This window comes from Gymnodraco acuticeps, unplaced genomic scaffold (assembly GCF_902827175.1).
Source record: "Gymnodraco acuticeps unplaced genomic scaffold, fGymAcu1.1, whole genome shotgun sequence".
NCBI classification, from domain to species: domain Eukaryota; kingdom Metazoa; phylum Chordata; class Actinopteri; order Perciformes; family Bathydraconidae; genus Gymnodraco; species Gymnodraco acuticeps.
The window spans coordinates 85,605-111,051 of NW_022989831.1; the positions used below are offsets into that span (position 1 = coordinate 85,605).

General features: G+C 42.7%; 1 protein-coding gene across 17 annotated transcripts in view; it reads left to right on the forward strand.

The window, feature by feature from the left end:
- Positions 1-25,447, forward strand: part of svila (supervillin a) — a 74,610-nt gene that overhangs the window by 35,358 nt on the left and 13,805 nt on the right. For 7 of the 17 annotated variants that reach the window (XM_034234466.1, XM_034234439.1, XM_034234476.1 and 4 more), the window contains 16 exons: positions 4,122-4,185; positions 5,585-5,673; positions 6,422-6,485; positions 6,597-6,742; positions 6,829-7,558; positions 11,510-12,325; positions 12,788-12,964; positions 13,559-13,593; positions 15,566-15,630; positions 16,051-16,187; positions 16,466-16,561; positions 16,966-17,278; positions 18,747-19,245; positions 20,297-20,456; positions 22,395-22,524; positions 24,678-24,731. In XM_034234466.1, the coding sequence (XP_034090357.1) occupies positions 6,478-6,485; positions 6,597-6,742; positions 6,829-7,558; positions 11,510-12,325; positions 12,788-12,964; positions 13,559-13,593; positions 15,566-15,630; positions 16,051-16,187; positions 16,466-16,561; positions 16,966-17,278; positions 18,747-19,245; positions 20,297-20,456; positions 22,395-22,524; positions 24,678-24,731 (3,366 nt within the window). In that variant the 5' untranslated portion in view covers positions 4,122-4,185; positions 5,585-5,673; positions 6,422-6,477. The remainder of the gene's footprint in view (positions 1-4,121; positions 4,186-5,584; positions 5,674-6,421; positions 6,486-6,596; positions 6,743-6,828; positions 7,559-11,509; positions 12,326-12,787; positions 12,965-13,558; positions 13,594-15,565; positions 15,631-16,050; positions 16,188-16,465; positions 16,562-16,965; positions 17,279-18,746; positions 19,246-20,296; positions 20,457-22,394; positions 22,525-24,677; positions 24,732-25,447) is intronic. The other 10 variants (XM_034234483.1, XM_034234403.1, XM_034234528.1 and 7 more) reach the window with 7 other exon arrangements.

A 25,447-nucleotide genomic window follows, 5' to 3' on the forward strand; every position in this document is an offset into this window, starting at 1 on the left:
CTATACTAGGAGCAGAAAATACAACGATATAGCGCTACTGCAACCATACCATGCGTTTACCGGGAGCGAGAGCACTGCCCTCACCGGCTGAGTTAAATAATGAAGCTTAACAGTACATGCAAGGTGTTAGCCAAGCGGCTGCTGCTAACAATCAAGCAACCAAGTCAGAACACAATGTTAAGACCAGATAATTAGCTTCTAAGAAAGAGAACAGCCCGCATAGAACCGTAGGCCATGGTTACAGTAGTAACCGCACATGCGGAGCACACAGCACCCGCAGTGAAGATGTTCTCTGCATATCATCCTAGTGCTAGGAGTCTAGTACTAGGAGCAGTAATACAACGATCTAGCGCTACTGCAATCAAACCCTATGTTACCGGGAGCGGGAGCACTGCCCTCACCGGCTGAGCTTAAGCTCAACAGCAAGGTGTTAGTCAAGCAGCTGCTGCTAACAATCAAGCGACCAAGTCAGAACACAAATGTTAAGACCAGATAATAGCTTCTAAGAAATAGAAAGTACTTACCTTACTCTCCATCTAAACGAAAAACGGGTTTAAAATATGACACTCTGGGCTTTCCATACTAAATTGAATGAGGGACAGGCCAAAGCTGGGACTCAAATGCTAATGATAGCTCGGGCACAACGCCACAAGCAGAACTTTCAAAAGAGCATAAGGGCAACTTTATGGGAGAGGAAGCGGGAACACTGTCGTCACCAGAAAGTCCAAGCCAAACAAAAAATAAGACAGCAATCAGGACAACTTGGCTGGGAGAGGGTGCGGGGACACAGCCATCACCAGCAACAAGCTGACACCAACCGGTCTGTCGAGGCTCTGCACAGCCGGCCACAGCTCCTGGAGGACGCGTTAACGACCCGTAGCTCCGACTGTCAGTCACGAAGCTGCACGCGGCCAGCTGCTTGCAGAGAAATCCCTCAGATCAAACGTTCAAACCTGAACGCTGTAGCCTAAAAAAAAGTAGCCACGGTACCCTCGCGCAGTGAGAAGATGAAAAGGAACAGATCCTCTGACAACACCGGCTGATATAGCCGGTGTCACGTGGGTCACAGGCAGTGGCGGCGCCAGAGATTTTCTCTAGGGGGTGCTGTGGGGTAGCTTGACGTTACATAGAGGGTGCTCAAACATTTAGGGTTTCCCATTAATGCACCAGCGCTACAGTTGAATTTTCTACTGCAACACTCCCCACGCACACACACACAGTGCACCCGCGACTGTTACAATGAAGGCTCGATAATCAGCTCACGGCATATAGGCAGGGGTAAAGTGCTATTTTTACAAGTGGGGAGCGGACCTCACCTCCTCTAGGAGGGTCCTCACCTCCTCTAGGGGGGTCCGGGGGCTAGCTCCCCCGGGAAGATTTTTTGTTGCATATTTAAGTTAAAAGCATCAATCTGGTGCACTTTGAGAGCAACATTAAGAGATCTATGGATACATCTAAACACCCATACGAAACAGAACTGTCAACAGATTTTCTATTTCTTTATAGATATTTTACAAATCACTCCCCTTTTAAAACAAACCGTTTGAGACCCACTGAGATAACTAGACTAAAGTTAACTATCTAAACACTGAGAGAGTCCTTTACTTCACCTGAGTTGAGGTTACCTGAGACTCTCCGTCTGACAGGAGAGAGTTCTCCCTCCACCTTGTTGTTGAAAAAGCTCCTTATATCCATTAGCTTGGCTAGCTAGCACCAGATGCTAACCACAACGATCTCCGGTAGATACCCACTGGTGCGCGAGGCGAGCTCTCTCGCTCGCTCGCGCACGCACGCACACAAAATGGCTCGTGCCACACACACACACACACACACACACACACACACACACACACACACACAGAGCAGGGCTTGAATGAAACACAGAGACCCAGAAGTAAGCTACTTGTACTCACGAGGCCTATTATGTGCAGAATCCCTCTCGCTTTCAGTTGGTTTTGATTGAGTGTCCACACGTGGTCGTTTAAGGACTAAAAAACGATCAATTTTTCACTTTGCTGTTAGCAAATCATTTGGCGCTCTAGCTAACAGGAAGTCAATCAAGTGTCACAAAGTAATTTAGCCTATGGGTAGGTCAAAAATCGAATGGGTGCTGACCATTGGCCTAATCATATCACCTGTGTTGGCTTTATGTTTTTGGTCAAAAATGTGTTTGTTTCACATATGCATTGATGTAATCAATAATATTTCTAATTTAATTTAATAATAATAATAATTTTCGAAAAAAACAAACAAACACATATTTCTCGGGGGTGCTTAGGGGGTGCTTTGGCAATCCTGGGGGGTGCTTCAGCACCCCCTAGCTCCCCCCTGGCGCCGCCCCTGGTCACAGGTGACTTTGTTGTTATTGGTACTCGAGCTGCGCATGCGCGTGATGGACATATCCAGTGCTTAAAGCACCGCCTCTGGCGGTCAGTAGGGACGAAATAGAACTATGATTGTGATTGTTGAAACTTTAAAGAAATTAAAACACGCTGGTATACTTTTCCCCCTATGATATGTTTAATTTTATAATACGGTACCATCATAATACCGATATATTTCCTGACCCTACCTACTGTATACCAGATTGAACATTTGCTGCTTCCAGACCTTTCTCGAGCCTTGTCACTCTGCAAGCTCCAAAATTCTGAACTTGCACAATCTATTTACAACTCAGGACATATCATACAGTGTGTGTTCTAAAAAACAATACATAGCATGCCTAGGCTACATTTACAGACAAATAAATTGATCTACATATGTTGTTAACACATAGGCAGTTATTCAACACTTCTTTTACTGGCTTATTTAGCCCAGCAAAGTGTGTGTTCAGGATTTATCTTGCTGTTTGTTTTGCACTTTGAAATAGTGTTGTCAACCTAATCTTTGGATCATTGTCAAAAGAAACACAAGTGGCTCATATAACCAGGATTATCATTCAAGGCTTGTAAGGAATGAGTTGTTGTGTTTTCACTCGTCATCTTCCACCCAGCTGATACAATCCAGGCACACCGCCCTCTCCAAGTAAGCCTTCCTTCTTCTCAAATTATGTTTTGCTTAAGTAGGAGGTATTCAAAGCATCAACCCAAACATCCTTCATAAAGAAGAACAGATCTGGAATGGGGGGGTTAGGGGTGTGCGTCCTCAGGGGAGAGGTTAGGGGTTTGGGTGGGGGGTGTCGGGCGGTAGGCGGCCCTGAGGTGAACTCGCATGGGGTGGAAGTGGGACCACATGTTTGTCCCAAAACAGCGCAGATCTGGCCACTCTGAGGTCCGAGGGCAGCCAAAACCACACGGTTGAGGTTTGGAGTGAATAACTGAAGCAGACATTCGTTAATGGGATGTTCCACACAACTGGCATTCCTTACAGAACTGTTTATGATGCTACTCACTAATTCCCTTCTTTCTTGGTAATGAGGCTTTATTTCTTTGTAGGCAGGTGTTTATGTTACATGTTGAGCTTGTTTACTATGTTACTAATAGACACCAGACTTTATAGGGATAGGTTGTTTACTCTTGTACAGTATGTCTAATAGTTTAATCCAAAATAGTGTGTTTGTAAGATTTAGGGAAAGTCTGTTTTTTCTGTCTCATCATGCTGTCCCCATCTGTATTCATGACGGTTAGAAAGTGCTGCCCAGTGACATTGATGTGCGACGCTCCTCCTGGCTTTGTCCCAGCTGCACTGCAACCTTGACGTGCGATCAGACTTTACAGCGCCTGTCTCAGTGACACACACGCAGTCACTCCTCCATCAAACCCCTTAAGATATGACCTCATGCGCAGCACATATAGTGATACTTAACATGGAGACAGTCACTGTCTCCGGATGTCTGATGATTTGTCGCCATTTCTTGAGGTGGCTTTTAACTACACAGATCACTTAGTATTTGATGGGATTCAGTCAGGCAGGCAGATTATTGTTTTCCACATCACCTGATTCTCTGTGGAAGTCCACCTAATGAATGCGCTTGTGTGCCAAGAAGCTGCAGACCGACAGTCAGGTTCACCTTGGAAAGATGTGTGTCGGTTAATTAAAAGCTAAAACTGAACGTTATGCTGTTCAAGTGAATGAGCATTGGGACATAACTAAATGTTACACTCTTTTTCTTCTGTTCACAGGACTTGGGAGTGAGACCCCAATTAAACTGAGCAACCCCAGATTGCTACAGAAGAGAGCTTTGAGGTAAGAACACCCCAAAACACCCAGGTTATACATGTATAAGTGATTTGACATCAATACGTCCTGTGAAGCCTATGTGCAGCATTTATTTAAAAAATAATTTGTTTTGGATTCTCAGGCAGCAGTACTGATAAAGACAGGCTGCAGCCGCTGCACCAAAATAGTTTTAAAGATGCTACAGTCAAATTACTATTTTATCTTTGAGTGCATTTATTGTGAAACAATTGAAATAATCATTTAGACATGTTGGCCTTTTTTATATCCTTCTTTAGTTCTCTAGTTCAAGGTTATACTAATTGTAACTTTAATGCTAAAGGAGTGGTTATTTCAGACACATTTACACTGTTGTAGCAAAGCCCTTGCATGCATGGAACTTATGTCCTTTTTATATTGCTTACTACTACCTCAAGTTTATATTTGTAAGAGAAACAAAGTACTATTTATCATTTCAAAAGACACTAATGCTGATTATCAAGCCATACTCTAGATATACACATCCTTGGTGTATTACTTTGATTGAGGAACGAAAGAGATAGCAGTGTATCAGATACAGCTTGGATGCTTCAGATAGGCCAGTGTCCAAGCTTTCTGAGAAAGTCAAATATAAGCTCACTCTACTGCGTAGCAGGGTAAAAGCTCCCTGCTGCAGCATTAGAAGGATTGCTCAGCATTATATAGTTGGCAGAGGTTCAAAAATACCTCTAGGTCTACATGTTAGCCTCTATTTAGAAAGTTTCCTTTACAGCAGCGAGGACTTTGCACACTGTGACACCACTGTGGTGCCAAACTGTGCGTGGGTGTGGTTCTGACCTGAAAACATTGTGCATGTAGGAAGTAGATGTTGGGAAATTTCAGTCATGAAAACATATGCTGTTATGATAGAAAAGGGTATAAAGTGATTATGTATTTCAATGTGTTCATAGCTCTGTGTTCGCTGGAATGAAAAAAGCCACAAAGTCAGTTTTTCCAATTCTTGACTGTTTCCTCACATCGGGAATCTGCCAGTTCTTTCACAGCTGCATTGTAACATTGTGGTTTTGAATCAAATCCATAAAAGACTTCAGTATGATTCTAAGAGAAAAAAGGCTGTGGATCTGTAAGAGGGTGTGACGGGAAAAACCCTCTAATTTCTACATAAATATTTAGGGATTCAAGAAGATACACACATTGCAATCACAATGTAATGTTTGGATGATTCCTTGCTTTATCTGTGATAAATTGTCTGATTCTTGTTCAAACTAATCCTGCTTCCAGCCACATTAAATATAGATTGGTTGAAAGTGTGATCAAATTCAGAATAATTCAGTTGAGCCCCTTACCACTGTCGGCCTATAGACATATCCCACACTTCCCTGCAGCTCAGCCCTTCAATAACAGTTGGTATTTTTCCTGCACCCCTCAGCTTCCAGAAAGAATTCACCTTCGACGAAAAAGACGACCCAGCTAAAAGCAAAGATATAGATGTTAGTGTCTTGGCCAACCTCCCAAAAGGTGAGTAAGGGGTTTTTTTTCTCTTTTTTTCTTGCCTGCTTGCAAATAGTCCTCATATCAACCTTCTCAGGGATTTTGAAGTCACTGTTGTGCAAGAGCTATCTCTTTGCCAGGTTGATTCATGTCAAGATTTCTCTAAAACCTGTTTTTCTACAAGCACGGTCCTCACACATTTAATAGTATGACACACTGCACCGGAATTTCTTTACTGATACTCAAATAAAGAGATGCAGTTATTTAGAGGTCCCGTTAAATCCAACTGAAAGGTGAATATAAACGTCTGATGAGCTGTTAAGGGACACCTCTAATTAGCTTTTTACAAGTTTTGATTTGGCCAATAATGAAGATGTGGATGGGAAATTGTAAAGTAGACCGATTAATATAGATTAGATGTTACATTTAAAACTGGTCAAGAACAGCATGATTTTCTGGGAAATGATCCCAGATGAATAAAAGACCCTTAGGCTCAGCTGTCAGTAGTGAACATCTTCTTTGACTTTTTTCTAGGGCATAAATGGCTGGTTTTTAAAAGCTGGTTTTGCTTTGGTTCTGCAGATACAATACTATATTCACACAGTAAAATGCTGCTAACCCTAATCCTACAAATAATAGACAAGAACATATTTTTTAGATTTTCTTTTTTCTAGATCCTACCTGCAAATATCCATGTCGTCTTAAGTAACAGTTTAGTTTGGTTGAGATGGTTTCCTTATATTGAGCCAAGATGTGTTTTTCATTCTTTCTATAGTCTCTGAATTGAGGAAACGATTTGAAGGCATCACCACAAGCTCAAGTGACTGGAAAATGAACAGGTAAGATGGATAAGGGTATAAAGTTGCTTGGGTTTCTGATAATGATAATATTGTGAAAGTTAATAACATGCCTGAATACTTCTTCCTTCCTGTCCTCCGTGTGTATGTCAGCAGAAAGGAGCGTATCGCTCGGCGGTTGGAGGGCATCGATGCTGAGGTGCATCCGTCCCTGCTGCCTAGCCTGGTGGTTAACCGGCTTCTGGAGGAGGACACACCCCGATACACCAGGGCCTCTGATCCCTGTGAGCCCTGTGGTGGTAAGTACAGTACCTAGACAATTTGTTGACACTTTATTTGTGGTTCTATGAGGATGACTGACCTTTATCCTCTCGATTTCTTCTAGTTACAGTCCAGCGGTACAGCATGGAGGCATTGGAAAGCCCAGAGTCGCAGCCGAAGGCTCCAGAGCGACAGTCTAGAGCTCGGTGCAGACCTGACCCCCCGACCTCCATCCTCCCAGAGCCTGTCCACACTTCAGACTCCACCACCATTAACCCTGAGACTGAGTCTAAGGTTGAACGCATCGCACGCTACAAGGCGGAGCGGCGCCGGCAGCTTGCCGAGCGCTACGGCATCTCTTTAGATCAGGAGCCAGACGTGGAGCCACCTCCCCGCTCCACTCGTACACGGAAGGAGTTGGAAGGCTCAGAGAGGCGTATCCGAGCGGAATCAGTGGGGGAAGAAGGGAGGGACATCACCCTGAGTTCTTACAATAGCACCTCTGTCACGAGCCCAAGGGCGGGACACACGGCACCACAGCAGAGTCAACCAGACCCGGGTTACGAGGTGAATCGGACCAGAGTGGACTCGCTGTCTGAGAGGGAGAGGCTGATGAACCTGGAGAATCAACGCAGAGCTGCTCCTCCTGAGCTGCCGTCCTCCTCCTCATACATGGATGTGACATCAATGTCTTCAACTGCCACGGTGCCCGCCAAAGACTCTTCAGTCACAGGGATGCCACCCAATTCACCCAAGGCAAGCCGGCACTCATCCCTCTCCTCACCTAAACATGCCGTGTCCACTGGGGACCAATTCATCGAGCAGCCGAGCCACACCATCCTCACCAGACATGGGTGAGTAGCCTGAGCAGTGACTTATTGGTCCCCGTTTACACCCAAAGTAGTTTGTCTCTCTTGTTTCACAATTTAGAAAATAGAGCAGCTATTTAGTCTTCCTGTCTGACATCTTATTAGCAGATCATTCCCCTTCTGGGGTCACGACCCCTGCTTTCTCTCCAATCCAGATACACAGGGTTCGAGCATGATTTCCATCCAGAACACTGCTGTATCATTGCTGTGACAGCATTATCCATCAGACTGACAGTCACCCCCTCCCTCCCATCATCTCTGTCTTTTTTTACACGTGTCCAAGGTCATCCTGTTGGCACGACTCTGGTTTCAAACCAGGTCAGGCAACCTGAGCCCGAAACAACCTTTGAGTTGCACAGCTGAGCTTGCAAAATACAAGGCAGAAAAAATACACAATGTGTGTATGTTGAGTCCTATTCCACATTTTCCAGGTGGATATTTTAAAGCATTTTAAAATTCTCAAAGGAACTCTTACTGGCCAAGCTGTTGCTATTTTTGTTAGAAAGAACTATTTTCCGATGCTGTTTGGATGAAGTACCACTTTAGCTGATCCCACATTCCTAAAGAGAATTTCTCCTTTTGAAGAAGCTCATACAGCAGTGCTTATCAGAGGAACAGGGGATTTCTTAAAAGATCATTCAATTTCATTGCAATTTGAGTTGAACTAAAGGTTCCTTGATGACATGAATCACAGTTGTAAGACCTACTTTCTGTTTAAACTACAACATATTGTACAATACTTGTAGTAGTTGTAACTTCCCCAAGACCCTCAGGAGCTCTCTAGGGCTCAGGGCTCTTTTTGGTCATGTGATTATGGTAATTTGTGAATTATTGTTAGACTAACATAGTGTCTAATCTGTCAAAACGAGTATTTCATTTAAAAAAATTACAGATTATAAAGCAAACCTGAGACGGGGAAGAGTTCCAGTTTCGAGGAACACAGGTCAGTTTTGAGGTTTCTGGGCAACATGTCAGGGGGGACTCACAGGGGCCCAAAGTTATTTTTTGCCCCAAGGCAACCTACAGTAGTGGTTTAATCTGGCCTTGAAACACACTCTATCCCTGTCCCTTTTATGAGATTAAGTTTAAATGGTACTTTCCACATCTGCATGGCCACAAGAATTCATGTGATGTAAATGATGTTACCTGCTCATAGTCTACATGCAGTCCACACGTTTTTGACAGTACAAAACAAACATGAGAACCTACTTACAGTAAGTAAATACTGAGTATTTGCGGCTATTTATTACACTATTCACTGCTTGGTTGAAGCGATATTATCATATTTTCAAGTCTCAGACATTATTTTGTTTTTTAAGCAGCATAACTAAAATTATAGATTTAGGAGTTGTAAAAAAACTGGAATAATCCTTTAATTTGTTTATCCCAAACTGATTAGCAGCTCCATAACTCGGATGGTATCAGCACAAACTCTTCCTGATTTTGTGATGCAACAACCGACTAGTCGCTCCCAGGTCTTGACCAGGTTTGGCCAGTGTTTCCAACGAACAGATAAAGATGATTCTACACCCGACTACGTGGTCATTCCCTATCCCATGTTTCTATCTACATCGTTCCCTCCTGCTGCTCCTAAATCCTTCTCTCAGGTTTCAAAACTTGGCCAGTATGTGTGTGTGTGTGTCTGCAGTGCAGGGAGGGTGTTTTGTTACTGGGCGGCTCAGTGGGACTCCACAGTGAGAACTCTGACCCACAGCTGGGCTTGATCAAGACCAGGAGGCCTGATGGTGCGGAAGCACATCCCCTCTACCTCTTCTCAGGGAATCTGTGGGTCTGACATCAACGGTTCAATTTAAGGACTCAATTACAAAGTGTTATGAACAAAGGTCCTCCTTTTATTAAGCATGTAAGAATAGAATAGAATTGGGAGGGATGAAATCCTCTTTAATGGTCACACATGCAGAGCACACACAGTGATGTTCTCTGCTTTTAACCCATCCTAGTACCAGGAGTCTAGTACTAGGAGCAGTGGGCAGCTATTGTACAGTGCCCGGGGAGCAATGGAAGGGGGATGTCCGGTGCCTTGCTCAAGGGCACCACGGCAGGGCAGGAGGTGAACTGGGACCTCTCCAAGTAGCAGTCCACACTCCATATTTAGGTATGTTCGGGGACTTGAACCGGCGACCCTACGGCTCACAGTCCAATAACCTTGTGTTCTGTCGGTCTTTGTTTTGATCCTAGTGATTCTGTACATATTGTTTGTAGCCATTTAGTCTTAGTATTAATTTTCCCTGGTTCCATTTATTTTCTCTTTTAAAAAGAAAAGGAGCTCTTCACCAGAGCATTTCCTTGAATATATGAAGCACTTAATAAGGGACGTTGCTGTTATGCAGTATGCCTAACTGTTCTGCTTGAAGGACGCCCTATCCTGCAGTGAATACCACGTGACCAGAGCATATACCCGATATGCTTCAATCCATTCAGATCCACTTAGGTTTAAAACATTGTGACAGAAAGACCTCGGACTAATGGCTACAAAACAAGACTCTATATTTAAATTACTGGTCCAAATATCAGTCTGGGTAGTTTTTTTTACTTTGGAGTTTTTTCCTTATTTGGTACAATATTCTGGTCCTAGGAGCACTGGTTTATGAAATGCTCTCCTGATTCCCCCGCATAAATCATCTCTTCCTTTATTTATGACTCAGGCAATTTCTCCTAGAGTTGAACTCACTCGCTAATGAAACTGATGAAGCTATTTGTCTTACTGCAGCCTCAGAGGCAGCGTGACTCATCTGCCTTTCGACTGAAATAAAGTGAGACGGCATTTCCTGCGAGTATCTGCTTCAGTAGATAAGACCTCAGTTAGAGAGGTAGTCTCTCTTGATAATAGAGCTTTCTCCACATAACATAGGTGCAATATGTGGCCAAATGTAATCTAATAGAAACTAAGTTCATATTTTATTGCCTGTGATGGTTCCCCGAAAAAACCACAATAAAAATGAAATGGAGAGTTGAACTAGTGTTCTTGGCAGCGTCCTGCTGGTGTCCAAGCACATTCTCACTCTTGTCACACTCAACATGAAGTTAATGGTGTGTGCAATGTAGTGCTGTGCCTGTGTGTGTTCCAAGAGAAACGCTGAATACTGAATCTCGACCTTTACCCACCCACCCTTTCATTCACTTGTCTCCCATCGGGTATCTATTGGAACAGTGCAAGGGCGAAACCAAGCACTGATTGGTTCTTCCAGACTGATGCTGAGGGCGACACCCATTCTCTCATCAACTGGCCCTCGAGGTACACCCAGGCTGGTTGTGTCTCACCCCTATATCTCCATTCAGCTGGACTTACCAAAAACTCATCAACCCTTATGAGCAGTGCTTCTTAAACTGTAGGACAGAAACCAGTACTGTTCTCTATAAGACTATACCCTGTCTCATCTTAAGGAATAATCCTGACTGAGACACAAATGTTTAAGAATCTCTGCAGCTGACCCCTCATCATGATCATCCTTATTACCGCAAGCTCCTGTTCCCGCTTTGGACCCTAACTCCATCTTCTACGCATATGTTGCTGTGTTCAGTTTAATCCCCATGTGAAAACAAACCTTTTAAAAGGAAAATATTATACTAACCATAATTAGGGATATAACATAGGGTTGTGATGTTGAAGTATCAGAAATGACCCTACATTATGGGTTTGGGGGCAAGTTAGTCAGTGTCGGTTAGGGTTGGTGTAAAAGGAATTGCTATAGCTTTTTTTGGGCATGACTTTTCGTAAGTATCAGTTGGCTAACCCATGACTATCCTTAATAGAAGTTTTTAATGAAAAGAATAACAAATACAAATGTGTGCTCTGTTGCAAACCGTTTGACCATCAGGCCTATAACTATCCTAAACAGATAATATAACAATGGGAAAATGAAATGTGTCTTTTTGTGTAGATGCAAATAACCAGCCTTTTTTTCCCCCCTAAAGAATCAGAGTTAGGGAGAGGATTGCCAGGGAGGACCGTCAGAGGAGCCCAGAGCCTGGAAACGTTACAGAAGCTCCAGTGCACCGCAGACACCAGACCCAAACATCTACACGCTCCAATACAGACCCCCCGCAAATGTACTCCCATCCCCACCATCAACCCCGGGCTCAGCTCGCCCGACCTGGGCCACCAGGAGGACAGGAAGTTGGCGGTAACCACAGTTACCTGTCCATGGCTTCTGGTCCCACAGCAGGGCAGGATCAGCAACAACTGCCCCAGGAGGAAGAGACGGAGGGTCTTCTGAGGAGCCGGAAAGCAGTGCTGCCCTCGGACATCCGCCGCAGGGAGAGGAGCACTGAGGACCCCCGGAGAGGAAGGTGGGAAGAAGAGATAGGGATGTCCAGGGCACAGAGTCTTAACCAGGCAAGGAAGGCTGAGGCAGAGGATCCTACAAGAGGAAGACACAGAACCAGGGCCGAAACAGAACACACTTCACATCTGCAAGCCTCAGAGAGAAGGCATAGAGAGCGGGACAATGCCGTTGATATTCAGAAAGGGGTAGCGACCACCCAGATCCAGCCAAGAGCAGCACATACAGACCCAGGAAGCCCCCCCTCCAGCCGCTCGATGTCAGATGCTGGGGTTTCCAGAGGTATCACTCTGAGGAACCAGCAGCATCGCAACCCCCCTGAGGTTAGGGAGGGGGATGGTTCCAGTAACCAAGAGGGTCACCGGGACAGCCGAGTGTCTGTGGCCCAGCTCAGACATTCCTACATTGAGAACACCACCACCCCTCCAACCAGCCGCAGAAATAAGCTGTAGGTGTCAAAGTAAAGTGGCTACTCGCTGGCTGGCTTCTCTAAAACTCACACAGATGCTTGTTAACCAACATCGGCTGGCTTCTGAATGACTAACAAGCAACTAATGCTGGAGTGAATTCATCATCAAACGAGTTTCTAATCTGTAGACATGTCATTCATTTTTTAATCGCCTAACACTAAGCTTCATATGATGGATGTTATTTGTTCTTTATTTATTGTCACTTGTGTGGTTACCACCTGGGGCCAATGAACGTATGCACGCCATAACCACTATTACATCTGCATGGTCTTGTTCACATCTTTGATTTAAAATACAGGGGTGTGATGAATATTTAAACTTATACCTCTGCTTTTTAATATCTCCATATTTGCGCCCAGTCCCGCTCTATCTCTCCCTCACTATGCTGTATTTTCTTTTTCCTTTTGGTACTGTATCTGTTTGTCCCTCTCCTTGGGTAGCCCCTCCAGTGAGGTTGAAGGGGACAGTGCACTCACAGGCCACGGGGCCCCATGGAGAGGTGAGAGGGGCAGGGAGCGCAGGCCCCGGCAGTATATCAATCCCGGGGAGAGTAGAAAGACCTCAGAGAGGTTTAGGACGCAGCCCATCACTTCTGCTGAACGCCAGGACACTGATAGGTACTGCTCTGGACTCCAGAGTGCATGGCTGAGAGTGATGAATGCTGGGAAATATCAGTATGATCATGCATGTAAAACATTTTTTTAAAATATTTGATCGGAATAATGTTGCTTTAAATCCAGTTTACACAAGCACACATGCTGTGTACACGATCACTTTCTTTGTGATTGTACCCCTCTAACAACATTAGCTAACAGGGAAGCTTAAAGGCTGAAGGTCCCTGTGATTGGACCTTGGCAGTGGTCATTACATGTGACTATACCAAGAAATCATGAATTGGCCTTTTGTTGGTAATCACTCCCTGAGACCATGGAACCGCACAGACTTTTGTAATGCAGTCTAAATCTCCAGCTTAGTCTGCTTTACTAAACTCTGTTTCCCCTTTTGCATTTCCTACCCCTAACACTCGCTGTCACATTTCCAGCTTACAAGAAACAACTGCTTCTTATTTCGTCTACTTACCTCCTCTTGACCAGCTTTCTCTTCCTGTCGCTAACCACTCACCACCCTTTCGTAATACTGAGTTATGCATTGTAGCATGGATGCTACTCGCTTTTGCTGATTGTCCTTTTCTTTGTGTACCTTTTTTGAAGGTCCTGTGTGAGTTCAGATCTTCCTCCCATTGAAGGTAAGTCCTTTTCCCCCTTAATTTAAAGATATTCAGAACATTACTGTAACAGTAGGTTGACAGATTATGCACATGTTCTATCGTACATTGTTAGTGTGTCTAAATGTTTTGACATACACAGTTATAGACTTGTAACAATATAAATTGCTCAACATATTTCTACAAACGCATGTACTGTATAGTGTAAAGCTCATGAACTGCTGTAGCCTCTGCACACAAGTGTTGAGGAGGTAATTGATTAAGCATGGCTAGCTTTAGTGGAATTAACAGCATGACTAGACTATCTGTTTGACAAATTAGATTAGTTAGTTGGGACTATTAGCTGCATAATGTTTAATGTTGCATTCACAGCTATAAAAGTAATGCAGTTTTGTTTTTGGCTTATAAATCAATTGGGATCGGGTCTAGTTTATGATGTTTTTTCGACATATGAGGTCCCAAGGCAAACGGTAACACTATATTTAGGTGATTTAAAACGTTTAAAACTGACTGGAGGGGTGTATATTTAGCAGATACCACCATATCTGTCCAGGTTTATTGAATTTATTTTGTCTTAGGATAGGTTATTTGATGAGATCATGGTGATTTAATAGCATTCAATAAGTCCCACGTATTCAATATCGATTTCACTTATATTGGCTAGGATGTGTACATTAATGTGCATGACTTTACTTGCCTTCTGTGGTCAATACTTAACTTTACAAAACAATATCTAGTCCACGTATACTGTTCCCAATGAAAACAGCATGATTACCGTAGGCTTCACAGTTGCCGCAGGACACAAATGAACAAAATGTGATTTTCCAGTGCCTTGATATTATAGCTTTAAGAATAGACAAATGGAGACCAAATGAAGTGAATGTCCTTTTGTACCATAAAAGCGGAATATTTCCAAGTGGATTTTATAGAGTCATTACTCGTGCTCACAGTAGCATAATAGCACAGCAGCTCCACTGAGGGCAGACACAGCTCATCTGCTTCTTATAAGCACATATTCAGCTGGGATGCTTTTTTCACTGAGGAGAATTGTGTGTGTGTGTGTGTGTGTGTGTGTGTGTGTGTGTGTGTGTGTGTGTGTGGTGTGTGTGTGTGTGTGTGTGTGTGTGTGTGTGTGTGTGTGTGTGTGTGTGTGGTGTGTGTGTGTGTGTGTGTGTGTGTGTGTGTGTGTGTGTGTGTGTGTGTGTGTGGTGTGTGTGTGTGTGTGTGTGTGTGTGTGTGTGTGTGTGTGTGTGTGTGTGTGTGTGTGTGTGTGTGTGTGTGTGTGTGTGTGTGTGTGTGTGTGTGTGTGTGTGTGTGTGTGTGTGTGTGTGTGGTCTAGCTCTGCATAGTCTCCTCGATGACACCAGTCGCACGTTTGCGGGTTAGTCTTTGCTCCTATCTTTAAAACCAGATGGTGCTGTGTAGTCATGAAGGTAAACATAATAACGGTGATTGGTGGATCTGAAGAACATATCATAGAAAAAATGTGGTGTTTAGAAATAAAAGTATTGGTTCCTCAGAATAGATTGAATATTTAGTTAAACCCTGGTGGAAGTTTCACCTCAACAGTGAAATTGCTGTTCAGTATAAGAGAGACGGTGCTTCAATTTAAACTCTAAGAAACAATTTAAATGTAATGCGATTGATGAATTTTCACCTTTGAGTTTCTTGAAGATCAGTTTTTCCCATAATGTGATTTGTAGCATGTGGACAAATAATCGACTGCTCACTAGGCTGCGCCCCCCTTAGTGACTGCCTCTAAGCAAGTCAAGCTTTGCATTCCCGCATAGTAAATATAGTTTACAATGACCATGGTTGTAGATTGTCCCCCTCAAAATTCTTAGGAGTCTTTAATACAATGGTTCCTTAGACTAGAGCTGAAATGACAACTCTCACAAGCCATAGCATTAGCCACGTAATGTAAGCACCATGAATAGGTTGAAAACAGCAGGTTGACTTTTGAATGTGTCTCTCTCTGTTTCTTTCCCTGCAGCTGAGGATGAGAAGCTAGATGAGCGGGCCAAGCTGAGTGTAGCAGCCAAGCGCTCTCTCTTCAGGGTGAGCTTCAACTATCACCTACAGTAACCCTATCTATAGCCTACATGTTGTTTTTAGACACCAAGCATAGAGAAATCTGCTTGCAATCATGGACATGCATACATTGACACTGTCCTGATTTTATTTTCTGTTCTACTACTACTGTAAGGATTTGAAGATAAAGACTTTCATAAGACTTTGTGTTACATACTGACCTCAGACTTGCCTTCCTAGTCTCTTTTTTCTTAAGCTGAGGTCAGTATAAGATACATGAATGACCTATTAACAGCTTTGATAGTAGTTATGATCCTCATGCACTTCATCTGTCTTCAATCACTATAATGTAAGTTTGATATACTTTGGTAGCTAATTTATTTGTCAAACCCATTGTCACTGTTTAATGAAATATTTCTTTGATTTATCCCCAACGTTTCCATACAGGAACTCGAGAAGAGCATTGATGGCGGAGCTCCTAAGCATCGATCCAGGAATGCAGCGGTGGACAGGAGACTAAGACGGACACAAGATCGATCCAGAACGCAGCCTGTCACCACTGAGGAAGTTGTCATCGCCGCCACGTAAGCCTATAAATACTTTAAACAACCACAAGCATTATGATGCAGCAACATCATCAAATGTTCTGCTCTGGACTTGATTAAACATTTTATTCGAAAGTCTTCACACATTCTGAAATGACACTGTGGTTTAAGCCTGCAGCCATCTTTCTGAACCTCAACCATCTTTATATTCCTTTCCCTTAGTTTGAATGAACCATTTAGCTTGGAATTCATCTGGTTCATTCCCTGTGTGTTCTCTGTCCACTCTGTGACTTTGTCCCTGTCCTTCACTACTGTAGCGTCCCCACTCACGTGCCACACACGGTGACTGTACACACTGCTGTGGCACGCGTCCCTAGCCCCACCCTAGTTTGCAGCACTGTCCCACCATACAGGTACAAGGGCACGGCCACGAATGCTCCCACCAACTTACAGTGTGTGACTAACATGATTGATCTTTACTGAATGCTGCTCATACACCACGGCATAGTGTTCTTTTTCAGAGTGGGTTTTACTCCACAGGATGTAAATGGTTGGCTTTTTGAGTTGTGCCCTCCTGTGTGATTGGAGGAAACTACATGATTTAATTGTTACTATTATTATGAGTTTACTGAATATCACAGTTTTGTTTGTGGTGGGCATGACTCACTCCTGTGTAACAACCGTTTTTAAACTCTTAAAGCTCCACAATGTTGCCTGCAATGTAGCATGCTGCTAGCTACATGAGCTCCTTCCAATGCTTACCAGAAGTCTCCCTTTCTCCTACCTCTTTGTCTCTGGGATGTCCCCCCACCCTTAGCCTGCAGGCATCCATGCAGCAGAGCAACACGGCCCGGGAGCAGGCACGGGAGCAGGCACGGGAGGCCCGGCAGGTGCAGGAGATGCAGGAGGTCCAGGCTTCAAAGCCAGTGTCCACAGTGGAGGGAACGGGCCAGAGTCAGGGTCAGGACGAGCCTGACCTCTGCACCCTCAGCCTGGCAGAAAAGATGGCACTGTTCAACAGACTGTCTCAGCCTCCCATCAGGGTGACCCGCATCAGAGGGGACACACGCAATCGCAGGGCCAACGCTCGCTACCAGACACAACCCATCACCCTGGGAGATATGGAGCAGGTAGGCGAACTACAGGATAATACTTACTTTTCTCCCCATACTTTTTAGTTTCACTTTCTACTGAAGTTACTATTACTGTTAACCATTATTGTTATGAACATATTCATTTAGGACAACATAAGTATTCTAACACACACATTGCCTTATTATTTGGCTTTATGAATCATGTTATATTGTATTTGGAAATATCTTTTAAAGGAATAACTTCACTGTTTGTCCATACTAAAATAAAAAAATTGTTTTGTGGTTTTAAGAAAGTGATGGGGCGACAACAATTTTCTCTCAGAAAGAAAACCGACAACGATTATCTCCAAGTGTTAATTATTTAAAGGAAATACTGTGTAAAAAAATATTCATGCCTATTGGCTTAAGATAACATATGACACTCTTTATTCTAGATTTGTAAATAAACTCCCCTAACACACGTTTACTTGGAAACAACTACAGCAGGTAAAAACAGAATAAGACTACCTCGAAAAAGAAATATGTGATATTAGGACTATTGACCATCATATAAGTAGAAAACTGGCCAAATAAAACAGTGGCCCCTTCCCCATATATTTTGCAATTAATTATGGTAAAACCTGTCTAAGAAATAGAGAATACATGAACCAAGCATTGTAGCCTGTGCGTGTTTCTGCTCCAGGAGCCTTCAGACATAGACTCCCTTGATGAACAGCAGTTATCTGACAGCCCAGTAGAGCTCCTACAAGTAAGGTTCCTCTGAACAGTCACCATGCATTTGCCTGAGACAATGGAAGTGATAGAGCTGGGGCACTCTTCTCAGAAATGGCCGTACATTTCTGTGAACACGTGCTGTTTGGCATCCTATATCCATGTTGTGTGATTTCACTATGAATGTAACGAGCATTGCCCGGCTTCTGACTCAGTTCTCATCATCATGCTGTGTCACTGTGGAGGGTGTGATGGGTGATGCTGCTGATGACATGATGTCTCTGTGTCGGAGGAGAGGGGAACAAAAGCACTTATACTCTTGTTCGCCAACACATGGACTGAAAGCAGCTATTTTTCATCAGCTCGTTCAGAACTGGCAACTCTTTCTGAGAGGGAAAGCGTGGGAGAGCTAATCGAAGCAGAAGATTAAGACATTTAAGGATTCTGTTTTGCAAGATGGTTTTCCTGGATGTTTACTGCTGCTTCTCATTTATTACTCATCAACAATGTCTGGTTAGTTCTTTAACTGAAGTTATGAATTTGGAAAGTGTGTATTTTGGCCACAGCATTGTGAGTGAGGGAGTATGCTGGCATGGCTTTGTGATGTGGGCTGCAATTGACTGGAGAGATAGGCTGCCCTTTGATGCTCAGGAAGTGCAGTGAGTCAAGCAGGCGCTGATTAGTCAGCATGATTCTCTCAGTGTTGAGTGTGTGTGTGCAGTTTTCCTGAAATGTTTTCTGTATCGCAAATGGACCAACTTTTTTCTTTGCTTGTGTCTCTTGCTTCCTCCAGCTTCATAACGGAACAGGCTCTCGGCTCCCTACTTCATCCTCCTCCTCTGCTCTGAGAGAAGGCACAGTCTCCACTGACCATGCCGGAGACATCCACATAACCAGAGCAGCAGCCCGGGTTGAACCCCTCCCTCCCAGCTCTGACCGGTCCCTGCCCCCTCACAACCCAGATGCACCCTCATGGAGGTCCCAGGAAGTCACGGACCACCAGAGGTACCAAAACGTCCCCCAGGGAGAAGCTGGCACTTATCTTGGAGGAGGGAAGAGGAAACTACCCTCTCCTGAGGGAGTGGTCAGGCAGGCCGCTCTGCCCCAGCCTCAGAGTGGCAGAGAGAGGAGGGAGGAGGTGGTGGTGGAGAAGGGGGAGGAGCAGTGGCCTGCCGGAGGGTGGGGGGACGTGCAGAGCTCAGAGAGTTACATGCTCCAGGAGAGGCAGGAGGAGTATCTGAGGGAGGAAGAACACTACCCAGAGAGTCGGAGGAGCAGGGCCGTCAGTAGAGGTAAGAACAGAAGACCAGGATCCGGCCATACCTTCTTGATATTTATTTTGTATAACATAAAAAAAAGGTTGAAAAAAAAAACAACAACTTGTCAGCTAAAGGAAGTTGGCTATTAATATGTAATGAGCCAATTCCCAAGAATACAATAAATATAATATCATTTTCAATTTGTTTTAATAATAAACAAATGTTCTCATGCTAACACATGACTTTGTGAGCATGATTACCATTATTCCTGCTAAATACCAGCATGTTTTACTGATCAATATGTTGTTGTCATGTTAGCTAAGTGGAAAAGGAATCCTTGTAAAATTAGTGTGGGTCTAATAGATTATAATCTAAGAAATGAAAGTGATGCTGAAGTGAATTTAAAATATTTAAAGAACAAACTGTGAGACTAAATAAACACCGGTGTCAATTGCAGGCCACAGTCAACAACTATTCCTCAGTCAACCACATTTCCTGTGACCGTGACAATGTTAATTCAGATGGTGGTTTGCAGGCTTCCTCCATGTCTGAGCAGCAGACACTTGGAGCCAAACACTTTGATTCTCTCTGTATCAGAATACATATTTTCAGAGAGCACAAACATCAGTCAGACAATTGTTGTATCGTGATGGAAAAGTATGGAAGCACACACAGACAAATGGCAGTACTTTTGCTAGAGAGCTTCAGTGTTACTACAAAACAGCGTGGGTTATTTGATTACAGCTGTGGCAGGGGGGTAAAAGCTGTGAGTGTCTGCGCTGCTTCTCACAGGCAGACAAGAGCCTCTTGGTAAGCATGAAAGATGTTTGCTCCCACGCTGTTTTGTGCTGCTTAGCTTGCACTTTAAGAGCCATGACTGTACTCTTTTATACAAAACCTTATAGTCATTCAACTTTGTGTAATTAAGGGGCGTGTATCCTAAATAGGAAATATCATGGAGTCTGATACGAGCAGTAAAGTGCCATTTAAAATCCATTCCTCTATGGGCAGCCGCTCATCTTTATGTAGTGGATGTCCATGTATTGATTTTAAATCCATCATGTGCGTGCTTGTCTGCTCACAGATCTGCCGGAGTCTGCAGTGGTAACATCCAGAGCAGCATCTGGCTCGCCCAGGAATCTGTATCAGCTTCCAGACACACACACAGACGATCTGTATCAGCCTGACGAGGGAGATGAACTGAGCAACATGATGATGGCCAGACAAATGTCCATCAAAGAGAGGTGAGCCTGGTGTGTGGTGCTGTGCCGGATTTAAGGCTTTGATTGAGTTATTGTTTTTCTTCCTTTAGGCGTCTAAAATGCTGTTTTACTTCTTGTATGTCATGTGCTAACACTCCTTTTGGGTCAGTAGTTCAGTAAAGGATGACATTTAGACAAAAGAGGGTTCATTTTCATTATTTGTTTTTTATCCTTTGTAACGTTAAATCATTGTAGTGCATTAAGCGCACTTGTTCATCATGTCCATTTGACTTTCAACTGACATCTGTATTGGATGAAATAGTTACATAAATCTAGTTATGTCACACAGACTAGTCCTCTTGGTTTGACACCATGCAGCCGTTGCGCTCCAAATTGATCAATGACATAATAGAAGTACATGTAGACTGGTGGTAAAGGCTGTGCTTGTTCCAGTGTGTTTGTTGTACTTTGTCTCACTCCATCACCATGTCAGTCTTTCAGTCCTGCCCATTTTCAAAGGATTTTACAGGAGGCAGGATCTGTATCCTAGATACAGCTGGACGCATGTATTCAGAGTTACTTTCATCCTGTTTTTTGCCGTTCTTGTAGAGCCCCGGGGCGGGACAGGACGTCCACACACTGGGTCACAGAGGGGTGGTTGTTAGAGGGGCAGAGGGCACCGCCAGCAGTCTGACCCCTCCATTATGGGTCTCATCTGCACCATACTCAGAGATGAGAGCTCAATAATTAAGCCTCTGTTCTTGACTCCATACTTCAAGCTCAAAATATTGCTAAACTCCGATCATTTCTTCCTCTGAGAGACTAATTCACACTTTTACTGTACATCAGGCAGTGTCTTTAACTGATTTTTAAAGCACTTCATGGTATACTCACCAACACATTCTTAGTTGGTATGCGCTGAGCTAATGGTAATGGTAATGCTAAGAGGTGCTTGAAGTGTTCGAATCTATGAACATTACCTTTAAACTTACCTACACGATTCAGCCAGGCCTTTTACTAAAAAAGGATTATACTTTTCTTTCGTATAATTGTTCTAAATGTGTATTTGTGACATTTTTTTCTTGTTCTTTGTTTGAACTTGTTTCTCTTATTTCTTGCTTGTCAGTCAGATGTGAAGCAGATGTTAAGTTTGTCACCCAAAAACGTTCAATATGCTTTATAAGTAACCCAGTTTTCTTAATGTTCAAATTCTAAATCTAAAATTAGTATTTATCATAGAACGGTTTTCCAATATGTGTCTCCTATATTTACTTTAGCTAAAATGAATCCAAGCACCTTTTGTTTCATTTTAACTGTTTAAATCTAACCCTGCCAAATACTCTTCCAGCAGTTACACTGACTGGCATCTCTAAGTGATCTGTATGTCTTATTGTACTTAAACTGTCACCAGTGTGTTTACCCAGAACTTAACCTTATTTCTAACCGTGGTTGCTAAATGATATGCTGTCTGCATGGAAGACAGCAAAAACTAAGCAGAGGCAAACAGTCCTGCAGATGAGACTAAACGGCACAAGGCAGCATCCCTTTTTGTTGTTGTGACAGGTTGAGTTAAAAGCTGAGAGGCAGCTACAGTAAACTGAGTTTTTAGCAAGCGAAGTCTTGCATATCATACATACATATTATATTGTGTTTTTACTTAAGAATCTCTGTGTGCATTTTTTCCTTATTTGTCATTAGTCCTATTAAATACAAGCTGCTAATAGGAATAGTTTTGGTATATCATTATTTGTTAAGCGTTAGATGAGTAAGGTCTCTGTGTTCCAGCTGGTTGAACAGCTTCATTGACCTCATTACTATTTGTATTATTGTGATTTGTTTTTTTTAAATATTGTTTTTTCTTTTGTCAGTCTGGTCAAAACACTTCCTTCTTAAGCATATTCTTAAAATGTGTACCGTAATTTCTCCCCTAGTGTAAACGTTATTGTAACTATCTCTCCTTCTGCTTTCTCTCCATCTCAGAGTGGCCTTGTTGAAGAAGAGTGGCGCGGATGACTGGAGGAACAGGATCAATAGGAAGCAGGATGTGATGAAGGGCGACGTGGGCGAACAGCAGGCTCAGCTCTGGGAGGAGGAGCAGAGCTACAAGAAGGTAACCACCTGACCTGCACACTCACTGAGACTAACAGACAGACAGACTGCGGCTATTATGTCTTGTCTGTTACATCATGACTATACTCCAAATGTGTAGAAAAGATGGCAAACTGTCTTGTTTAAATTACGTTGAACATTTCAGGAGCAAGTACACATTTCAAACACAATAACTCTTGCTGGGAACAGCTTTTAACAGACACTCCAGCACTCTATGACACTTGAATGCAGCACTAATGCAGCGCAGTGACATGCCAGTGAGGCTGCAGTAATTAGATTTGATCCAGTGTTGTATTATCACAGAAAGCATTTCCTGTATCAGTCTCTGAAGTCTGGCTGTTGATCGGAAATAGTTTGTCAGAAGGAGGACAACCATTAGACAATCAGTTCAGTAGAATCCTTAAAGGGCACATGGTAATCATTTTGGATGTCTTCAAACAGAGAGGTTGTGTATTGTCCATGTCTTTCTTCTGATCTTTCTCTCTTTCCTCTATTCTGTCTCTTGTTTTTCTGCTTGGACTGTAACAAGACTTAAATTGCATGAATTTCAGTCATGGGAGTTAAATAGATACTGTTGTATCTGGATCAGTCGCACATTATTTCTTATTTCATGCTGTTTGTATTCAATGGATATTTTAGTGTATTATATTTCATTTTGTATATTCAAATGAAATCATTTATTTTTATTTGAAAGGTGCTTTTTATTTTTTGCATGAATGATAATACACATTTAACTATCATTAAACTCTTTGAAAAAATGTTGGTGTTCCCCTTTAGTGTGCCCTCTAATATTCACATCAATGTGATATGGATTTAAACTTCAAATTGGCAGATTATGATCATCCTAAAGGCATCATTTCAATTCAAAAGCCGAGTTGAGGCTGTATATTGCATGTATATAAAAAAATGTCCCTTTTTTATTTAATTAAATAGCATTGCAATTATCATGCAATGTTGAGATTCATTGTAATTTTAATTTCTGAAGTATTTGCATATTTTCAACCATGATCATAAAATAAAAACAGTTATTTAAAACTAGGCAAAAATGGAACATATCACATTTGTATCAATTTGTTCCATTTAAATGATTGCAGCCATAATCGTCCATATGGCAGAATACATTGTTTATTTGTTACACTTGTAATTTGCAATTATCAAGAGCAGAGTACATTAGGATGAATTTGAAAGCCTAATTTTGCCCAAATTCCAAACACATTGAGATACAAATAGAAAAGTTAAATACTTTGTGTGTGCTTTTAATACTGTATGTAGCTTTTAATAATATGTAGCCTCTGTTTCTCCATCTTGCCTGGCTTTAACCTTGCTTAACCTTGCTTTCCACTGATCTGCATGTAACCTTTCATTCTTCGGTTTCCTCTGTCTCTGTTTGCATGTCCTTTACCTTAATAAACTTTATTTCATCCTCTGCATGTGAAGTATTTTTCTGTGTTGGCATCCTTTGATTGTTTTTGAAGGAAGGGTTAGGGTGGGACGGTACATGTACCTCTCTGTTTAGACATATTCAAACTGCTACCATCCACATCAGCTGCTGTTTTTGTTTCCAGCTGCTTATCAGGGTTTGTTCAGCCGAATAACATTCAGATTTGAGGTTGTCCGTTCATCTAAGGTCAGATTCAACTGTTTTTGACTTTTTTGAGCAGCCAATTTCTGATGTTTTCTACAAAGAGCATGATGTTTTCATCAAATCGGGACCATAAATGATTGTGAAGTAGAGGTCAAGGGAAAGGACAGTTAGTATTGTTCATCTTGTTTTCATCCTCCCACTCATCAGGGCCAGTGAACACAATTCAATCAATTTCCTCCTTCAGATCAAAGAAGAGCCAGGTTTAAGATAAGGAAGATACAAAACGAATGCCAACTGAGCAAATAAAGACTCCCATTGTTCCAAAAAGAACATGTTTTTGGGTGGAATTGCCAATCTCGTTACACCATAAATTCCGTAGTCTTGGTGCGTTCCACCAAAGTACACTTGTTAAAGGGCCTCAAAAAGGAAACTAACAGATTAGAAATTCCAATCGGTGTATCCAAAATGTTTTATATGGGAGTTGATCTTGTGATTTGGCCGTGAAATTATTTTCCCGGAAAACAGACCCTTTAGCAACATCCTTTTCTCTCCTGCGACTTCTTGTGTAGGACGATGAAGAACTGATGATGATCGATGAGTTTGCTGTGTCCGACCAGCTCTGGGTAAGGCCAGTGTGCAAGGCCGAAAACACACTGAACACACTGCGGTGCTATTTATCAAGTGCTTTTCTATCGGATTGGGTTAGTCACAGCTTTACACTTCCTGCTCTTGATAAATACATCCAGAGTGTGGCAAACATGTGGTGAAATTGGTAGTGGTACCTTGTGATGGTGTTTCCCTTTAGGATCAGGGTGCAGGTGTGTAACTGGTTGGTGTGCTTCTTTAATTCATGCAAGCTCGGGTTTCAGAATAATGACTGTCAGTCTCACACTGTGGATGTTTTGTCTTTGTGCCTGCTTAAATGGTGTTTGTCCTAATCTTCCTAACTTTTCTTCTCGAGATATGTTCTGGAAATGTTACCTTTGAATGATGCCTGGAGAGGGACTATAATCTCTTTCTGATAGTCAAGGCCAGAACTGTTGTTGAAGTTAAATTCAAACGGCTTGCCACACTTCTGCGCTCCCGTTTCCTCTCCATGCCTGATGCTCAAGGCTATACTGGGGTCATTTCCTCTGTAATATTTCTGTGGATATAAGAAATGTAATGCTGTAAAGAAGCGTTTACATTCTAATATTATGGATGATTTCTAGGCTGATTGCAATGTTAAGATAGACATAACATTTTAAGATTTCCCTTTTTAAGTGAAAAGAACACGCTGCATTATCAATATTCTTCATGACAGGGGTCAGGTGTACTGACAAACCCACGGAATTATTAA